This window comes from Hippopotamus amphibius, chromosome 16 (assembly GCF_030028045.1).
Source record: "Hippopotamus amphibius kiboko isolate mHipAmp2 chromosome 16, mHipAmp2.hap2, whole genome shotgun sequence".
Classification (NCBI taxonomy): Eukaryota; Metazoa; Chordata; class Mammalia; order Artiodactyla; family Hippopotamidae; genus Hippopotamus; species Hippopotamus amphibius.
Genome location: NC_080201.1, coordinates 19,675,895 through 19,691,117, shown reverse-complemented (window position 1 = coordinate 19,691,117; position 15,223 = coordinate 19,675,895). Strand labels below are relative to the sequence as shown.

The window sequence follows — 15,223 nt, the reverse complement described above, 5'->3', positions numbered from 1 at the left end:
CTATCTTCCAGGACAGCTGCGTTCCACGGACCCCAGTCTTGGAGAAGAAAAAGCCAAAAAAGGCAGAAATTCAAGAACACAGCAGTAAATGCTGATACCCATTCTGATTCCGCAAGCTTGGCTTTCTCCTAGCTTTGTTTAATGACAGCTTTTGCCAAGTTCACCATCTTATGGAAACTAGAGGAACACAGAACTCACCCCAGCCTTAAGGGAGCCACAGGGTCAGGGCTATTAGAAAAAGAAAGTGTGTGCCAGTGACCCTGGGGCATTTGGTGAGTGAGTAATCCACTGCCAAAGCCCAGAGACACTGGGCGCAATATTATTGTTATTAGATTCTCAACAGTGGAGGACTGACATTTCCAAGTGCTTGTCAATTATTTTAATGACTGTAACTCTTCAGGGCGGAGAGGCCAAGCGGATGAGTGTTGCTTATTAGCATCTGAAGCCAGCTCTCCCATGGGGCCCCAGGCTCTAGGTAAATGAGGGCGATGCAGATTCCCTAGCACCCGGGGGGGGGGGGGGGGGGGGGGGGGAGACAGGTTTTGGAAACATTTCCCACCTGCTCTAAGAGCAATAAATACTTCAATCGTCCCTTCCCCAGGTCTGACAGAGCCTGCAGGAGTCCTAAGAAGGGTCTCTGATTGATGCATTCCCCAGGCAGAGGGACACTTCTCATCTAGGTGAGGGGCTCAGGTGGAAAGGAAAAGGAGGCAGGAAGAGAAACAGAAAAACAAGCAGGTGACAGCATTTCCCAGGACCCACATATTGCGAGGGCTTGTCAAGCCCTGCCATGCTCCTCACGGCTGTTCCTGGGGGTCCCTGGGGAATGCCTCCCTCTGCACAAAGAACTGGGCCCTGTGCCTACGACATGCCATCTGCCCTTCTCCTGCCCTGGTCCTCAGCAGCATTCATAATTGCTCTGTGACCCCTGCTACCACCAGCCCCGCCTGCCACATAGGGGAGAACAACCCTCAGTGGGCTGGGCTCCAGCCATTTCCTGTGGTATCTCTGGGCTGGGAGCTTTTTGCAACAAGCCCCAGGCCCTGCTGGTATATGCTGCATCCTCTCCAAGAAGCCGGGGTGGGAGGACAGAGAGCTCTTTTGGACCCAGACATCCCGTTGGGAAACACGGTGTTTACAAAATAAAACATTACCCTACTGGTACAAGGACGCTGCAGGGACCTAAAATCACTGGCATAGGAAGCACTCCAAAATTATCATCAGGTTTTCAGTGAAGGATTTATTGGCTATCACAGAGCAAGTTTTTTTTGTTTGTTTCTTTTTAATCACATTTCCCCCAAGACAGATGCTCAAATTGAGCTATGGGGAAAACTAGACCGTTTGTTTGCGAAGTCCCAAAGATGGTCCCAGCATGTCCAGATGCCTGGTAGCAGAGGCTTTGCCTCCCCCAGGTTTCTGGTCCATCACTGACATCTGCGCTGAGAGATACGTCCCCACCGGGCTGCCGTCCTTACCCTGCACACACGGCCCAGGAGTCAGTCCAGCCAGGAGGGGCCGGGAGCCAGAGTGCTGGCGCTGCCTCCTGGCGCTGCCTCTGGGCCCGGGCCACCAGGGCCACCAGTCTGCTATTTAGCATCAGAGAGCTGCACGCACAGGCGGCCACACTCACACAGAGGCTGGGACGAGGCCTTCCACCTTCAGGTACACCAATCACCGCTCGGGAGAGGCCAAGGCCCGTTTTCCCCCAAGTTCATAATGAATCCTTCCCCGTGTGTGCAAACAGCCTTCTGGAAGCTCTCTCCACCCACCTCCAAAATTCAGGAGCTCCAGTGCTCCAAGAGCCTTTGCTTGCAAGCCCTCACTTTCCTGTCCAGACTGTCCCTGAAGAGAATGTCCTTCCTTTTTCTTGCTTCCTACTTGACTCAGGAGACAGCCGTGTCTTCAATGCATTGTTACAGCTGAGCACAGCTAAGATACTCTCTGAACTAATAAAGATGGTTCAAGCTCTACGGCCCACGGTGTCCCTTTGGATGGAAAAACACTTCAAAAAGACTTCAGCCCACTTGTGTCTCTCCCCTGAGCCACAAACTCCCAGGAATTCCAAGGGTGAAGCTCCTCTCACAAGGCCACTACGGAGGAAGGGAGCCTCAGAAGCCAGGCTGGCAGCCCCCCGCCCCAGTGCAGCACTGGGCACACAAGCCAGGGCCACCAGCCATTGCCCTGACGGGGAATCGGCAGCAGCTCAAGCAGGACCTTCATCACCAAGGAGACTGAGCACCATTCAGGAGCAAACCATGACTCTCTTAAGGCCGGGGAAGTCCTGATGGTGAGGTGCTAAGTGCCACATCAGCCTCCTGCTAGGGAACCACTGAACGCTGGGCTCAAGCCAAACACGGCATCATTTTGTGAAAGCCTAGAAATGCTAACTGTTCTCAAGAACTGTTCAAATCATGAGAAAATGATGACGCTGGCTGCACGCACTGCTGGCCCCCCCACGTGTGAAGGTCTCCAGCAGGGAAGGCAGGGCTCTCGGGAGGAGGCAGCCTGGGGCAAGAGATCATTTGGAAGCTGCCAAAAGTCTGAATGGTGCTAACTCCCCTGTCACTGGCTGTGTGACCCCGGGGAGTCCCTTAGCCTGTTTGAGCTTCCAACTTCCTCCCCTGGGATGTACCACTACCTCAACTTCCTGAATGTTCTGAAGGGATAGAGACCACGAGCCCAGCGTAAGTCAGGTGGCTCTTCCCTAACTTAGAGGGATCCAGCGGCGCAAAACCACCAGGGGGCAGCACCAGGAGAATGCAAGGCTGCGACACCAAAGGGAACGACAAACCCATTGGTCCCACTATGTCATTTACCCATGAGGGCTAGAATCCCAGGATAAAGACACCGGCAAAGGAGAGAAGACCATTAGGAAGACAAATGTGGCCAGATAGAAAGCCCTCCAGAAAGTGGATTTTTCCAAATTGCTCCTGAGAGCTAAGTTGGCAGCAGTGGGCATTTCTCTGGCACGGTCTTCCCCATCCTATGGCCCAAGCTTCCGATCCTCTGGAGTTAGTATTCGGTGCCGGTTTTGTTCAAAGAGTTCTAACATTTTCTGCATGTTGTGGTCAGCCTCAATCACCTGGAAGTTAAACACACGCGTCACAGGGCTGCACCTGACCTCAACACCACCCTCCCTTCATGGATGAAGAGAGAGAGAGACAGGGGCAGGTGGGATGAGACAGGGAGAGGCAGGGAAGCCCAAGGTCACAGGCAGAGAAAAAGGAAGGTTAGGGCCAAACAACTCCCAGTTCTAGGTCAATCCACATTCTCAACTATACTTTCACTTTAAGAATCCAAGATAGTCGTCCCTGTGGCAAGCTCCTGAATGATTTTTTTTCTCATCATTTGATATCATCCACTTTTCTATAAAAAGGGGAAAAAACAAATTTTCTTTAAAAATCCAGTACAGTAATATCTCACTTTCCAGCAACCTCACTGCGTGAAAGAGCCATGAGTACAGCATTTGAGCAGCCTGGACAGATGTTCCCGAGGCCGTGCACACAAGTTTGTGCACAGCCCTCCCTCAGATCCCACGCTGCAAGCACGTTCCTAACAGCCTGAGGGACCCACTGGCCTGCCTAAAGAAAGTTGGCAGCAGCAAATCAGAAAACGAGGGGACAGGGAAGCGGGGAAACACTGACAGAGCAGAAGCATCAACACAGTTAGAAACAGTCAGTGCCAGCAGGAGAAAGGAGGGTACAAAGCAAACACAGGAACTCAAAGGCATTAGTAGTCTGGGGCAAACAGTCCTACACACCTCAGCACCTCCTAAGGGCATCACTGTGTGACAGACCAGAACAGCAACTGACGTTCCTTCAGATGCCCTGGGTCACCAAGAAAAGGTGCAATGAGGCTTTGGGCCTGCCACCCACTGGAGAAGGGACGGGCACGTCAGAAAGACCACCACCCAAAGCGGTTAAGGCCAGAACCCAGGTCCAGGGGCTCCAGCCCTCAGGAACACTCCTTTGCTGACAATGCTGGGTAAGTGAGATGCTACTGTGTCACCGGTGTAATGACACTGGGACAGGTACCTTCCCGCAGGTCTGTCCAGCTCACTAAGACTCAGTCCAGCTAACGGGGACTGTGAGACAGAGTCCCTTTCACCCTCCCTGCTTCCTTCTTTCTAATTGTTCAGCTCTGAGGGACTTGGTCCTTCCTTCCCCAGACTGCAGAGTGGCCGACATCCCCCAAGTCACTCCTCCTTCTAGAAAAAGTCTCCCGCCCTGTCTGGGGGACTTACCAGAACAGGCGCCGTCACAGGGAACAGGCTCCCTTTGATGAGCCACTCCTCATACAGGTGGTGAATAGCATCCAGGTAGTCCTGTGGGGGGAAGAAAGCAAAGGCTGTCAGAAGCAGGGAGGAGAGCACACCTCTCTCCCCAGGGCTCTCAGGCAGGTGAGGTGAATGTCAGTGACCACAGGGCAACGGCTGGGACAAAGGACCTGCAACATGCAACCTGGCTCAGGTGGACAGCGATAAACATGGCCAAGCACCCTGCCCGCCAGCTCAGGAGCTACAGCAGTCAGAAGCGTCCCTCTGGCCACCCGCCCAACCCTCAGCGCACTCTGCTCCACTGGCACTTTGGACACAACCGCCCACCTGGCTGCTCTCATCTTCTGCCACTTCTCCATCAGCAGGGCCACCATTCCTTCACGGGGGCCTGGGAAGCCTCCGAACCCTCCCTCCGTCCTTCCCACCAAGAGGACCCTCACTGGCCCAGGAGCCCCACTCAGCTGCTCCCACCTCAACAGACAACTTGTAACCTACGGATCCTCAAAACCATAAGGACCAACTTCAGAGGGCGGACAAGGTGAAACCCAGGGGAAATGCGGCCTGGACCCGCCCCTAAGGCATCCACACCTCCGCACCCGGCAGGACGGGACGGCACACGCTCCCACGCGCAAGGCAGGTGCTGTCAGCCACCCAGGAACGCCTCCTCAAGAAGCAATTTACTCCCAGCCCTGAAGCTCTGGGCTTAACCACACTGCTGCCTCTTTATCCACCACGAAGTTCTCCCTTGGCAACAACAGACTTGTCCTATAGCCCTGTCAAAACCATGAAGACAATGTCCTGGATAATGACTTGGAAGGACTCCAGACCTGTCATTTCTTCTGAACGCCTGGGTCACTGCACAGCGCTGCTGTGCACCACGCCAGCTTGGTCCAGCCCGGCTCCGTTTCACCCTTCCTCCACTCACTCTTATCTCCAGACTTCAAAGCAGCTGCCCAGAGCGAGGCTTGGGGCTTCATGGCTGGAATCTACCTTGCTGGTGCCTGGGGCAAACAAGGCTGGGCAGGACTCAGGAGCTGGACGAGCCTTCTAGGACCCCCGCCCAGCCCATCCTGAGCGCAGACCCCTGTGATATCCCAGTAGGTCCCTGCCCAGCCTCTGTGTACTTCCAGCGCCATTCACATGGGGCATTCAGTTCAGTATTAACTGAGCAACTCCTAGGTGCCAAGCCCCGGGAAACATTCTGGGGACGCAGAGGGAATAAGATCTCATCTTAAAAAGTTCATGGTAGTTTTGTGAGGGATGGGAGCAAACACATACACAAATAGTTTGAGAATATTTGTCCTAATGGCTGTGACCATAATAAGCAGAGGCTGGGGGACCATAATAGAGAGAAGGTGAGGGAAGGTTTCTTGAAGGAGGTGACACCTGAGGCAAATGAAAATGAAGCCACTAGGGCAACGGCACATTCATTTACCTCCATGGTGAGGGGTAGGGGAGGAGGGAGAGAGAGAGAGAGAGAGTGTGTGTGCGTGTGTGTGCGCACTAGTGAGTAGCCACAACTACTTCCTTATGACCAGAGCATGAAAGGCAGGGAGTGGAAGGGGATGAAGCCAAGCATGCGGGATCTCGGATGGCATGCTGCAAAGCAAGGACTTTACCCTAGACAGCGGTGAAGCCCTGAAGGCGGTGGGGTTAGGGAATTGCCTGCGTGGTGCTCTTTACTGGAAACATCACCCAAGCAGCAGTGTGGAGGATGGATTTCTGAAGGGGATGTGGCCAGTGAGGGACCAGGGCAAGGAGAGCAGGCCAAGCCTGTCAGACAGTCCTGACTAGAGCTGACGTGGCCCTGAGCCAGAACCTGGAAGGGCAAGGCACTGGGCAAAGTGAGCTCCACCTCCCAGCCAGGCCCTGTACCAAACACTGCAAATGCAGTAGCGAGCAAGTGGGCACGTCCTGGCGAGGATCCAGGGGAGGGCACAAAGGCAAGCAATCTTCAGGAGGTGGAGCGGACAAGCCCTGGGGACACCTGGGTGGAAATGAGAAAGGGACGCCTCTGAGCAATGCGGTGCCCACCACAGAGTCTGGGGCCACGGGAAGTGAAGCAGCCCTGGACACCGCACAGGGCCTCTAGCCACAGAGGAAGTCAGCTCACCCCCTGAGAGGCTCAGTTCCTGTTCCTCTCCCTGAGACCACAGCACAATGGTCTCACAGAGGGTGGGACCAGGCTGGGATGAAGTTGCACCTTCCCCCGGGTTAAAGGGGCTCTTACCAGGGGAATGACCTTCTCCTCCTCTCTGCATCTCATCTTTAACCTCTGGTAACAGGTCTCAGGAGTGGTCCGGAGATACACTGAGATTTCAAACAATAATATGTGGTTTTAATTACTCTGTTCGTGGCTTGGAAGTGAAAGTGCAGGGGAGGGCGAAGGAAGGCGTGTGGGCAACGCGTGGAGAGAAACATCTGCCAGCAGCCCCGAGCAGCAGACGCAGACCCGCTGTGTGGCCAGACAGGCATCTTGACCCTCATCCTGACTTTTGTTCTCTTTCCGTGTCCCCAGCCCCACAGGGTCACTGTGAGGCTGAATGAGGTTCCGTACGCAGAGAGAGCTTAGTACAGGGCCTGGCACCCGGCCTGTCTCAGTAACTGTTCACGTACTGTCCCTCTTTCCTCCCTTACAAACCAGAAAAAAACCCATCAAATCACAATGGACCCAGGGGAAAGCAGTTTGAGGAACTGGCCAGGGTGCTTCTCCAGGAGGGACCAGAAGCCCCAGATTCTGTCTGCCCTTGGAGAGAAGGCTGAGTCAACACAGAAAAAGAAGCCCCAGTGGTGAGGGCCCCGGCCACCACCCCTGCTGGCTGGGGCCCAGCCAAGCACATCCTCACTGGGCCCAGGGGAGGGAGGCCAGGGAGGGACCCTCTCACCTATCAAGTCAATGGACACGTCGATGTTCCTCACAATCCAGTCAAACCATTCCGACAGGACCACGTAGTCTACCTCTGGCATCTTCCCACTGTAGCGAGAATTGTAAGGGTTTTACTTTCCCACGAGAAAGTTCCTGAACTGTGCCATTCCCTCAAAGCATCTGGGCACAGCTTTCATGGAAAGGGCAGTGCCGAGGGCACCACGGCATAGTGTGACCACATGATACTGGCCAGGAAGTGACGACAAAGACCCTGAACACCTCCGACCTCCTGCTGCCCGGGGACGGGGATGGTATGATGCCCCCGTGTCACGGCACTGTCCGAGGGGAGGATTCATTTGGGATCTGATCTCCAGGCCGAGGAAGGGACTATGAACAGGCAGAGCCCTCAGGCTGGGAGGGGGAACAGCAAACCCGTTTCACCTCTAGAAGTTTATTTTGTGGAAATAATGGTGGATGCCCTCTGTAGCACTCTTTAAAAAATAATGAAAAACTAAATCATGGTACATCTATATAACAGAAAACCACACAGCAACTGAAAGGTGATGCTGTAAAATAATATTTAATGACATGGAAAATGCTCATCATTCAGTGACAACAGCAGGATCTAAAACTGCACGTCAGGCACAACCCAGCCACATTTTCAAGAGTACTCATCCACACATTTTGAAGGAAGACTGGAAAGAAAACCACCAAAAGGTTAACAGTGCTTTTCTCTCAACTGTAGCACTACGGGAGACGTTTTTTGCTTTATCCTTTTCAGTATTTTCCAAAATTTAACAATATACTGCCTCAACTCAGGGCAGCTGGGTGGGGGAGGGGAAGAATTCCTGCATATTTAAAGTGATAACTGGAAAAGAAAGAAAGGAAGAAGAGTGAGAGAGAGACCTGGCTTCTGTCCTCTGCCCTGGAGGAAATGAGCAGGGAAGAGACAGGAGGAGGGGCCATAGCTGGAGGAAAGAAACCAGGCAGCGGCAGCAGCGGGGTGACCCTCCAAGGCCCAGCAGAAGAATCCTGTCTTTTAACATCCTCCACCCGTCCTGAACATCATCTTGGATCCACTCAGAATTGGCTCCGGCAAGGCGGGTTACGCGGAATGGAGGTGCCTGAGCTGTGTGCAGCTGGGCGGCTTCTGACTTGACTAAAGAAGGGGAGGCAGGAGAAGAGCCCGGTGGAGCGGGTGGTCGGCAGCTGCCTCTGCCAGGGGGGGTGAACTGACTCCCACCTGGGGGAACGGGCAGGATGGGAGAGGAGGGAGCGGCTCCGAAGATGACAGGCTTGAGCAGCCCTGCCTGGGGGCCCAAACAAGTGGCGTGGCACAGACTGGAAGGGGACATCCTCGCCTAGTCCCTGAAACCACCTGAAGCCCTCAGTGCAGAAGAGCTGTGCCTGGCCAAGCAGCAGGAAAATGCATGGTGTCTGGGAGAACAGCAGGGAGACCAGAGCAGACTAGCATGTGAGGACCCCCCGAATAAACGGGGAAGGCTTCATAGTGGAGGAGAGAGGGAGGAAGTCCCAGGACATTGAATAAAGAACCAAAATTCAGGTACTAAAGGTAACAACTTTGTGCAGGCTGGTGTGGTTGCCCATCCCCCAATTCTTTCCTCCTATCTCCTTAAAAGTAGCCCACAATCTATTCAGGGTCCATCCCACAGACCTGAGTGTTCAGGGACACCTGACCCCAAGCTTCAGGGTAGGCTAACTGGTCTGAGGGACATCCTCTCCCCTGGCTAAGCTGGGTGGATCGGCCCAGGCCATAGAGGCCCAAGCTGACCAGTGAGACATGAGGGAGGTTTGCTGGGGTTTATGGAAACCATGCTTCCTCACACTTAGAGGACAGCAACTGGCAAGACACCCACCCTCTGGCCAGCAGATGAGAAGCCCGGTTCTGCTACAGCCATCATATCACCAAGAGGGAATCATACTGAGGACGTGAACAAGACACAGAGTAGGCAAACACAAAGAAACAGTGCTAGGGCCACCGAATGAAACTAACTTCAAAGCCTGCTGTTAAGACAGCCTGTAACAGTCTCAATGTTCAGGTTACTTTCAGCTGGGTTGCAGTTAGTTGCAGCTGAGAGTATTTGATATTCAGGACACCAAACCACTCTTCCTGATAAGTTTTCCTTCTCCGGAACAAAGCTGACTCCAAGGGAATGAGGATTCTGAGGATTCGCAAAAAGGAAGCAGCTGATCAGCCCCACCCTCCACCAAACACGCAGCCTGGGGACACAGCACAGACCAGCAACTCAAAGGTGTGGGCCAGTGGGCAGCGCGCGGAGGGAAAGCTGCCCAACCATCTCCCACATCATGGACGCTGGACAGCTGGTGTCAGACTGCCCCGAGGACTTCACCGGTGTCTGCGAGGCTCGCAGGAGGTTCTGCCAAATCCCAGAGCTGGAAAGATCCCCTTAGCTATGACCACCGAACTGAGTTACAATTCAGGACACAGGTAGCACAGTATTAACTAAAACCAAACCAATCAACACTACAAAAAAAAGTGTCATATGTGCAGGGAGGTACACAGAGATGTGGGGATGGGGCTCACACGTGCGGGGTCTCTGGGGCCTGAGAGCCACTGCTCTAGTGGAAATCGGCTCCAGGTGATCTCAGGACACCTCCTGGGTGGCTCAGGGACATCCCATTCCCACCCTGGCCCAGGCAAACCTGAGACTGAGAGCAGAAAGAGGAAGCAGGTCCTCCCTTCCCGATGCTCTCCTTAGAGGTCCTCTGGGTGGGTGGCTCTGGGGCAGCCTCCCTGAGGGCAGGATCAGCAGGCAGACCTCCAAAAAACCCTTCCAAGACTGCCAGAAGCCATGTGCTGGGGGGTCTAGGACAACCGGCCACTGGTTGAGCAGAGTGAGGAAACAGAAGCTGGCTTCCCTGATATTGAGGGATGTCAGGCAGCGGGCGCTGTTTTATCTGTATCTGCAGTTTTCCTCCAGGAAATCTGCCAGGCTCCTCCTGTGTCTGCCTTGAGAATGGGGCACCCAGCACCACCCCCAAGGTGCTGCTTTTATCTCCATAGAACACACACAGGGCAGCGCCTCTCTGCAGACCCACCAATGGTGGACTGAGGGGGTTTCACGGTGCCTTCCCCTTATCCTAACGGGACAAAATTGAGGTCATGGGTCCAAACGAATCTAATGACTGTTTTGTTTGGCACAGTTTGCTGCTGTCTTCCCCTCAAGGCCCAGAGAGCATGGGTTAAAGCCAAAACCACACACTCAAATGCCAGCCTCCTTGTACACATTACTTTCTTTTGTTTTTCACAAGACCGTTTGAGGTCAATTTCAGCCCCAACTTACAGACCAGGAAAACTGAGGCGCAGAGAAGTTCAGCCCAACTCTGGCTGAGCAGGGACTGAAGCCTGGCTCTCCACGGTCCCCAAACCCATATGCTCCTGGTTGCACCACTCACCCCGGGCCCCAACTGAGGCACCTGTCCTGGGGCCTGTCCAGTGTCTCTCTGGCCTCAGCCTGAGGAAAGCCACAGCTCTCAGGCCCATGACCTAGGCAGTGAGTCCCCAGTCTGGACTAGAGTGAGAAGGAGTCCAAGCCCTAGGGCCCGTCAGGGCAGGAGGAGGACCCACCCGTTGTTCCAAACGCAGGATCTTAATGGATGTCCCTGACCCCCAGCCCCAGGTGAGTTAATGTGTCATTTCCCCAGCTGCACCCCATGCAATTCCCTTCCTTCTGTTCTTAGAAAATGCCAACCAGGCAATCCTGTGAAACCTCTGAGTTCAATTACTCAGCCCATGGGGCCAGGCCACACAATGGCCCATGTGGCCGTTTAACCGCTTGAGCCTTCCTTGCCACCTTCAGCTGTTCATTCCAGCACAGCGCCCACACCGCAAAAGTTCTTTAGGTTCTTTAAGTCCTTAAGGAGACTATGCAACCAGAATCTTCCTGGCTGGCAATTAACCACTGGTGGCATAACTGCATGTATGTTCTGCCCACTCCAACCTCGTTGGGGTGGGGGTGGGGGCGGAAGAGGCAGGTCTCTTCCCCGGGGGGCTCCTCACTTGTCTGAGGCCCAAAAAACAAGAAGGCTCTTCTACAAATTTTGCTTTGGGGGATGCAGAATTCCAGTATGTGGGCTTTTCTGGGCACCTGACCCTGCAACTGCAGACAGCAAGGCCATGCCCGCGTACTTCCCTCCATCCCAGTCCCTCCAGATTCCAAGCCAAGGCTGCAAGGGCTTCTGTGAAAGAGAAAAGGACCAACCCCAAGGATGAAGGGGCAGCAGCCATGCATCCCCTGCCTTGTTGTAAGGGCTGTCCCTACATGAGCTCCCAGGAAAGAGCTGACACCCCACGAACCGTCTGGTGGTTCCCAGCACCCAGCGAACTTTCACAGGGGGAAACCAAAACATCCTATCCTGGGTACGAACAAAGGATCCAGCCAAACCCAGTTCTAAGCATCATTTGGTTTAGGGTCAAAATGATGGTAATCTGTATTTGGGGGGTATGTTAACATCTACTTTCACAACACTACTTCACTGTGGAAGGTCCACTGCACAGAGAGAAGCTGGGTTTCTAAAGTGACCAAGAAGAAAGCCCGCGGAGGAGAAAAGATGGCAGCGAAGTAGACGGACATGGAATGCATCCCTCTCCACAGATGCATTGGGAACGCAACAAAAGATGCAATAAATCCCACAGCAAACCAACTGAACACCAGCAGATGACCTCGGACATCAGAAAGGACCGCAAGGATCCCGACATAACTGGTAGGGAGGCATCTAGGACGGCTCAAAGAGGGTGAAGCGGCGGAGCTGTGGCAGACGGGAGGGAGTGAGAAACACACAGAGGGTCCGCACCGCAGCTCAGCGTTCCCGGACCGAGATGTCGATTCACAGCTGAACAGTGGGTCTGGGAGCGGGAGCGTGGGAACCAGAGAGCTGGTTCAGGGTGAGAAAAATTGTTGCCAGTAAGGTGACGGACCGAGAGGACAGGAGGGAAGAGGTCCGCGGCAAGGAGTGCCTACCCTGAGAGCTGCCCGGCCATGATGGCAGCTGGATGCTGCAGGCTCACAGACGGGGGGGGGGAAGGAGCCGTGGGCATAGCCTCTCTCTCTCTCTTTCAGTGCCTGCAGTGGGCAGTGGAGGGACCCCTGTAGGCCACCTAAGGCGCTCAGGGATAACAGGGACCCTCAGGCCCTCAGGCAGGGCTAGCTTAAAACCCCTTGGAACACCGGCAGCAGGGAGGCTGCCAAGAGAAAAAAAAAAAAAAACCCCGAGAGAGGCCCAACTCTGAGACTTTCTGTTTACACCTGAGCCACCAGCGTCCCTCTGCAACAGGCACCTCCAAGCCCGACTGAAACAACAGTGCGCCACTGCTCACTCACTCCCAGGGAAAGGAGCCACTATTGCACGCTCTCCCTCCCCACACACCGATGCTTACAGACGAACAATAAGGGAAGCTCTGCTGGTCACAGAATAATACAAAAAACCCAAGGCGAGTAGAAGGACACTTACAGCTGAGACTCTAAGGAAACAGAAATATTAGTATCAATTCTATTGAACTGGTCCATTCTGGGATCAGTTCCATTTTTTTTTTTCCCTTTATTAATTATGATCTTAGTCCTAAGGGATCTACAAGTTTTATAACAATTTTTTTAATTCTATTTTTTATTCTATTTTTATTTTTTTGCCTTTTTATATACTTCTATTTCTAGCTAAGTTGTTGGTAGTACGGACTATATATTTCTCCTACCTTCCATTCATCTCTATCTTTTATACATTTCTATTCCTTTCTTTTTATTTGCATATTTCCAGTCACTCTATGCTCTTCTGTTCCCCTGTCTTCCATCCAGTTTTAGTTTATTTTATCTTAATATACTTATAAGCAACACTATCGATCTGCTCAGACTCCTTGCTCTATTCTCCAGATGACACATCACCTTGGTATTTAATATTAGGTTTTTGTCTTTATCTTAGTTCTTAATACAATTGTCTAATTTTATTCTGAGAATCTCCATTCTGTCTGGTGGTATTCTAGCTCTTTTCTATATTTGATTCTAGCTTACAAAATCTCCCTGGATTAGTGTTTGTATGTGTAAGGTGTTATTTGTTTGTTTGCTTTTGTTTCTGTTTTGTCCTGTTTTGGTTTTCAATTCTGTTGGTTTTCTCTTTGAATATCTGATACCATACTGGGGTTCTTCTGTCACGTCTTTCCAGAGCCTTATGTCCCAATGGATTCAGTAACTGTGTGTCTTATACATCTATGTGTTTCCTAGACTTAGTATTTGTTTAACCCAACACTCAGACATTAGTCTGGGGCTTGGACAGTCTTCTGTACACCCCTCTATCGCCAGGACAAGCAACCCCAGAAGTTCGGACTACCAGGAGGAAACAAAGACACACCATGCAGGCAAAGGAGCAGGAAAAAAACCCACAAGACCAAATAAATGAGGAGGAAATAGGAAAAATGCCTGAAAAAGAATGCAGAGTAATGATAGTAAAAATGATACAAATTCTCAATAACAAAATAGAGAAAGTACAAGAAACAGTTCATAAGAACTCAGAAAAACAAACGGCAATGGATAACAAAATAACTGAAATTAAAAATACTCTAGATGCTATAACCAGCAGAATGACTGAGGCAGAAGAATGAATAAGTGAGCTGGAAGACAGAATGGGGGAAATAACTGCCACAGAGCAGGAAAAAGAAAAAAGAATAAAAAGAATAGAAGACAGTCTCAGAGACCTCAGCGATAACATTAAGCGTACCAACATTCGAATTATAGGCATCCCAGAAGAAGAAGAAAACAAGAAAGGGTCTGAGAAAATATTTCAAGAGCTTATAGTGGAAAACTTCCCCAACATGGGAAAGGAAATAATTCACCAAGTCCAAGAAGCACAGAGAGTCCCATACAGAATAAACCCAAGGAGAAATACAACAAGGCACACATTAATCAAACTAAAGACAATTAAACACAAAGAAAAAATATTAAAAGCAGCAAGAGAAAAGCAACAAATAACATATAAGGGAAAACCCATAAGGATAACAGCTGACCTGTCTTCAGAAACTCTGCAGGCCAGAAGGGAATGGCAGGATATACTGAAAGTCCTGAAAGAGAGAAACCTACAGCCAAGAATACTCCACCCAGCAAGAATCTCATTCAGATTCGACACAGAAATCAAAAGCTTTCCAGACAAGCAAAAGTTAAGAGAATTCAGCATCACCAAACCAGCCTTACAACAAGTGCTAAAGGAACTTCTCTAAGTAGGACACACAAGAAAAGGAAAACACCTACAAATATAAACCCAAAACAATTAAGAAAATGGTAACAGGAACACACATGTCAATAATCACCTTAAATGTAAATGATTAAATGCTCCAATCAAAAGACACAGACTGGCTGAATGGATACAAAAACAAGACCCTTACATATGCTGCCTACAAGAAACCCACTTCAGACTAAGGGATACATATAGACTGAAAGTAAAGGGATGGAAAAAGATACTCCATGCAAATGGAAGTCAAAAGAAAGCTGGAGTAGCAATACTCATATCAGACAAATTAGACTTGAAAGTAAAGACTATTACAAGAGACAAGGAAGGACACTACATAATGATCAAGGGATCCATCCAAGGAGAACATATCACAATGGTAAATATCTATGCCCCCAACATAGGGGCACCTCAATACATAAGGCAAATGCTAACAGCCATAAAGGGGGACATCAACAGTAACACAATAATAGTGGGAGACTTAAACACGCCACTTACATCATCCAAACAGAAAATAAATAAAGACACACAAGCTTTAAATGACACATTAGACCATCTCGACTTAATTGATATTTATAGGACATTCCATCCAAAAATGACAGAATACACTTTCTTCTCAAGTGCACATGGAGCATTCTCCAGGATAGATCACATCTTGGGTCACAAATCAAACTTCAGCAAATTCAAGAAAACTGAAATCATATCAAGCATCTTCTCAGACCACAACGCCATGAGACTAGATATCAATTACAGGAAAAACACTGCAAAAAATACAAACACATGGAGGCTAAACAATTCACTATTAAACAACCAAGAAATTATTAAAGAAA

General features: G+C 51.1%; 1 protein-coding gene across 8 annotated transcripts in view; it reads right to left on the bottom strand.

Moving 5' to 3' along the window:
* Window positions 1-1,220: 1,220 nt before the first annotated feature.
* Window positions 1,221-15,223, bottom strand: part of TK2 (thymidine kinase 2) — a 35,688-nt gene continuing 21,685 nt past the window's right edge. For 5 of the 8 annotated variants that reach the window (XM_057711695.1, XM_057711696.1, XM_057711698.1 and 2 more), the window contains 4 exons: window positions 7,162-7,250; window positions 6,507-6,586; window positions 4,244-4,324; window positions 1,221-3,082 (listed from right to left, as the gene is read on the bottom strand). In XM_057711695.1, the coding sequence (XP_057567678.1) occupies window positions 2,984-3,082; window positions 4,244-4,324; window positions 6,507-6,586; window positions 7,162-7,250 (349 nt within the window). In that variant the 3' untranslated portion in view covers window positions 1,221-2,983. The other 3 variants (XR_009049683.1, XR_009049684.1, XR_009049685.1) reach the window with 3 other exon arrangements.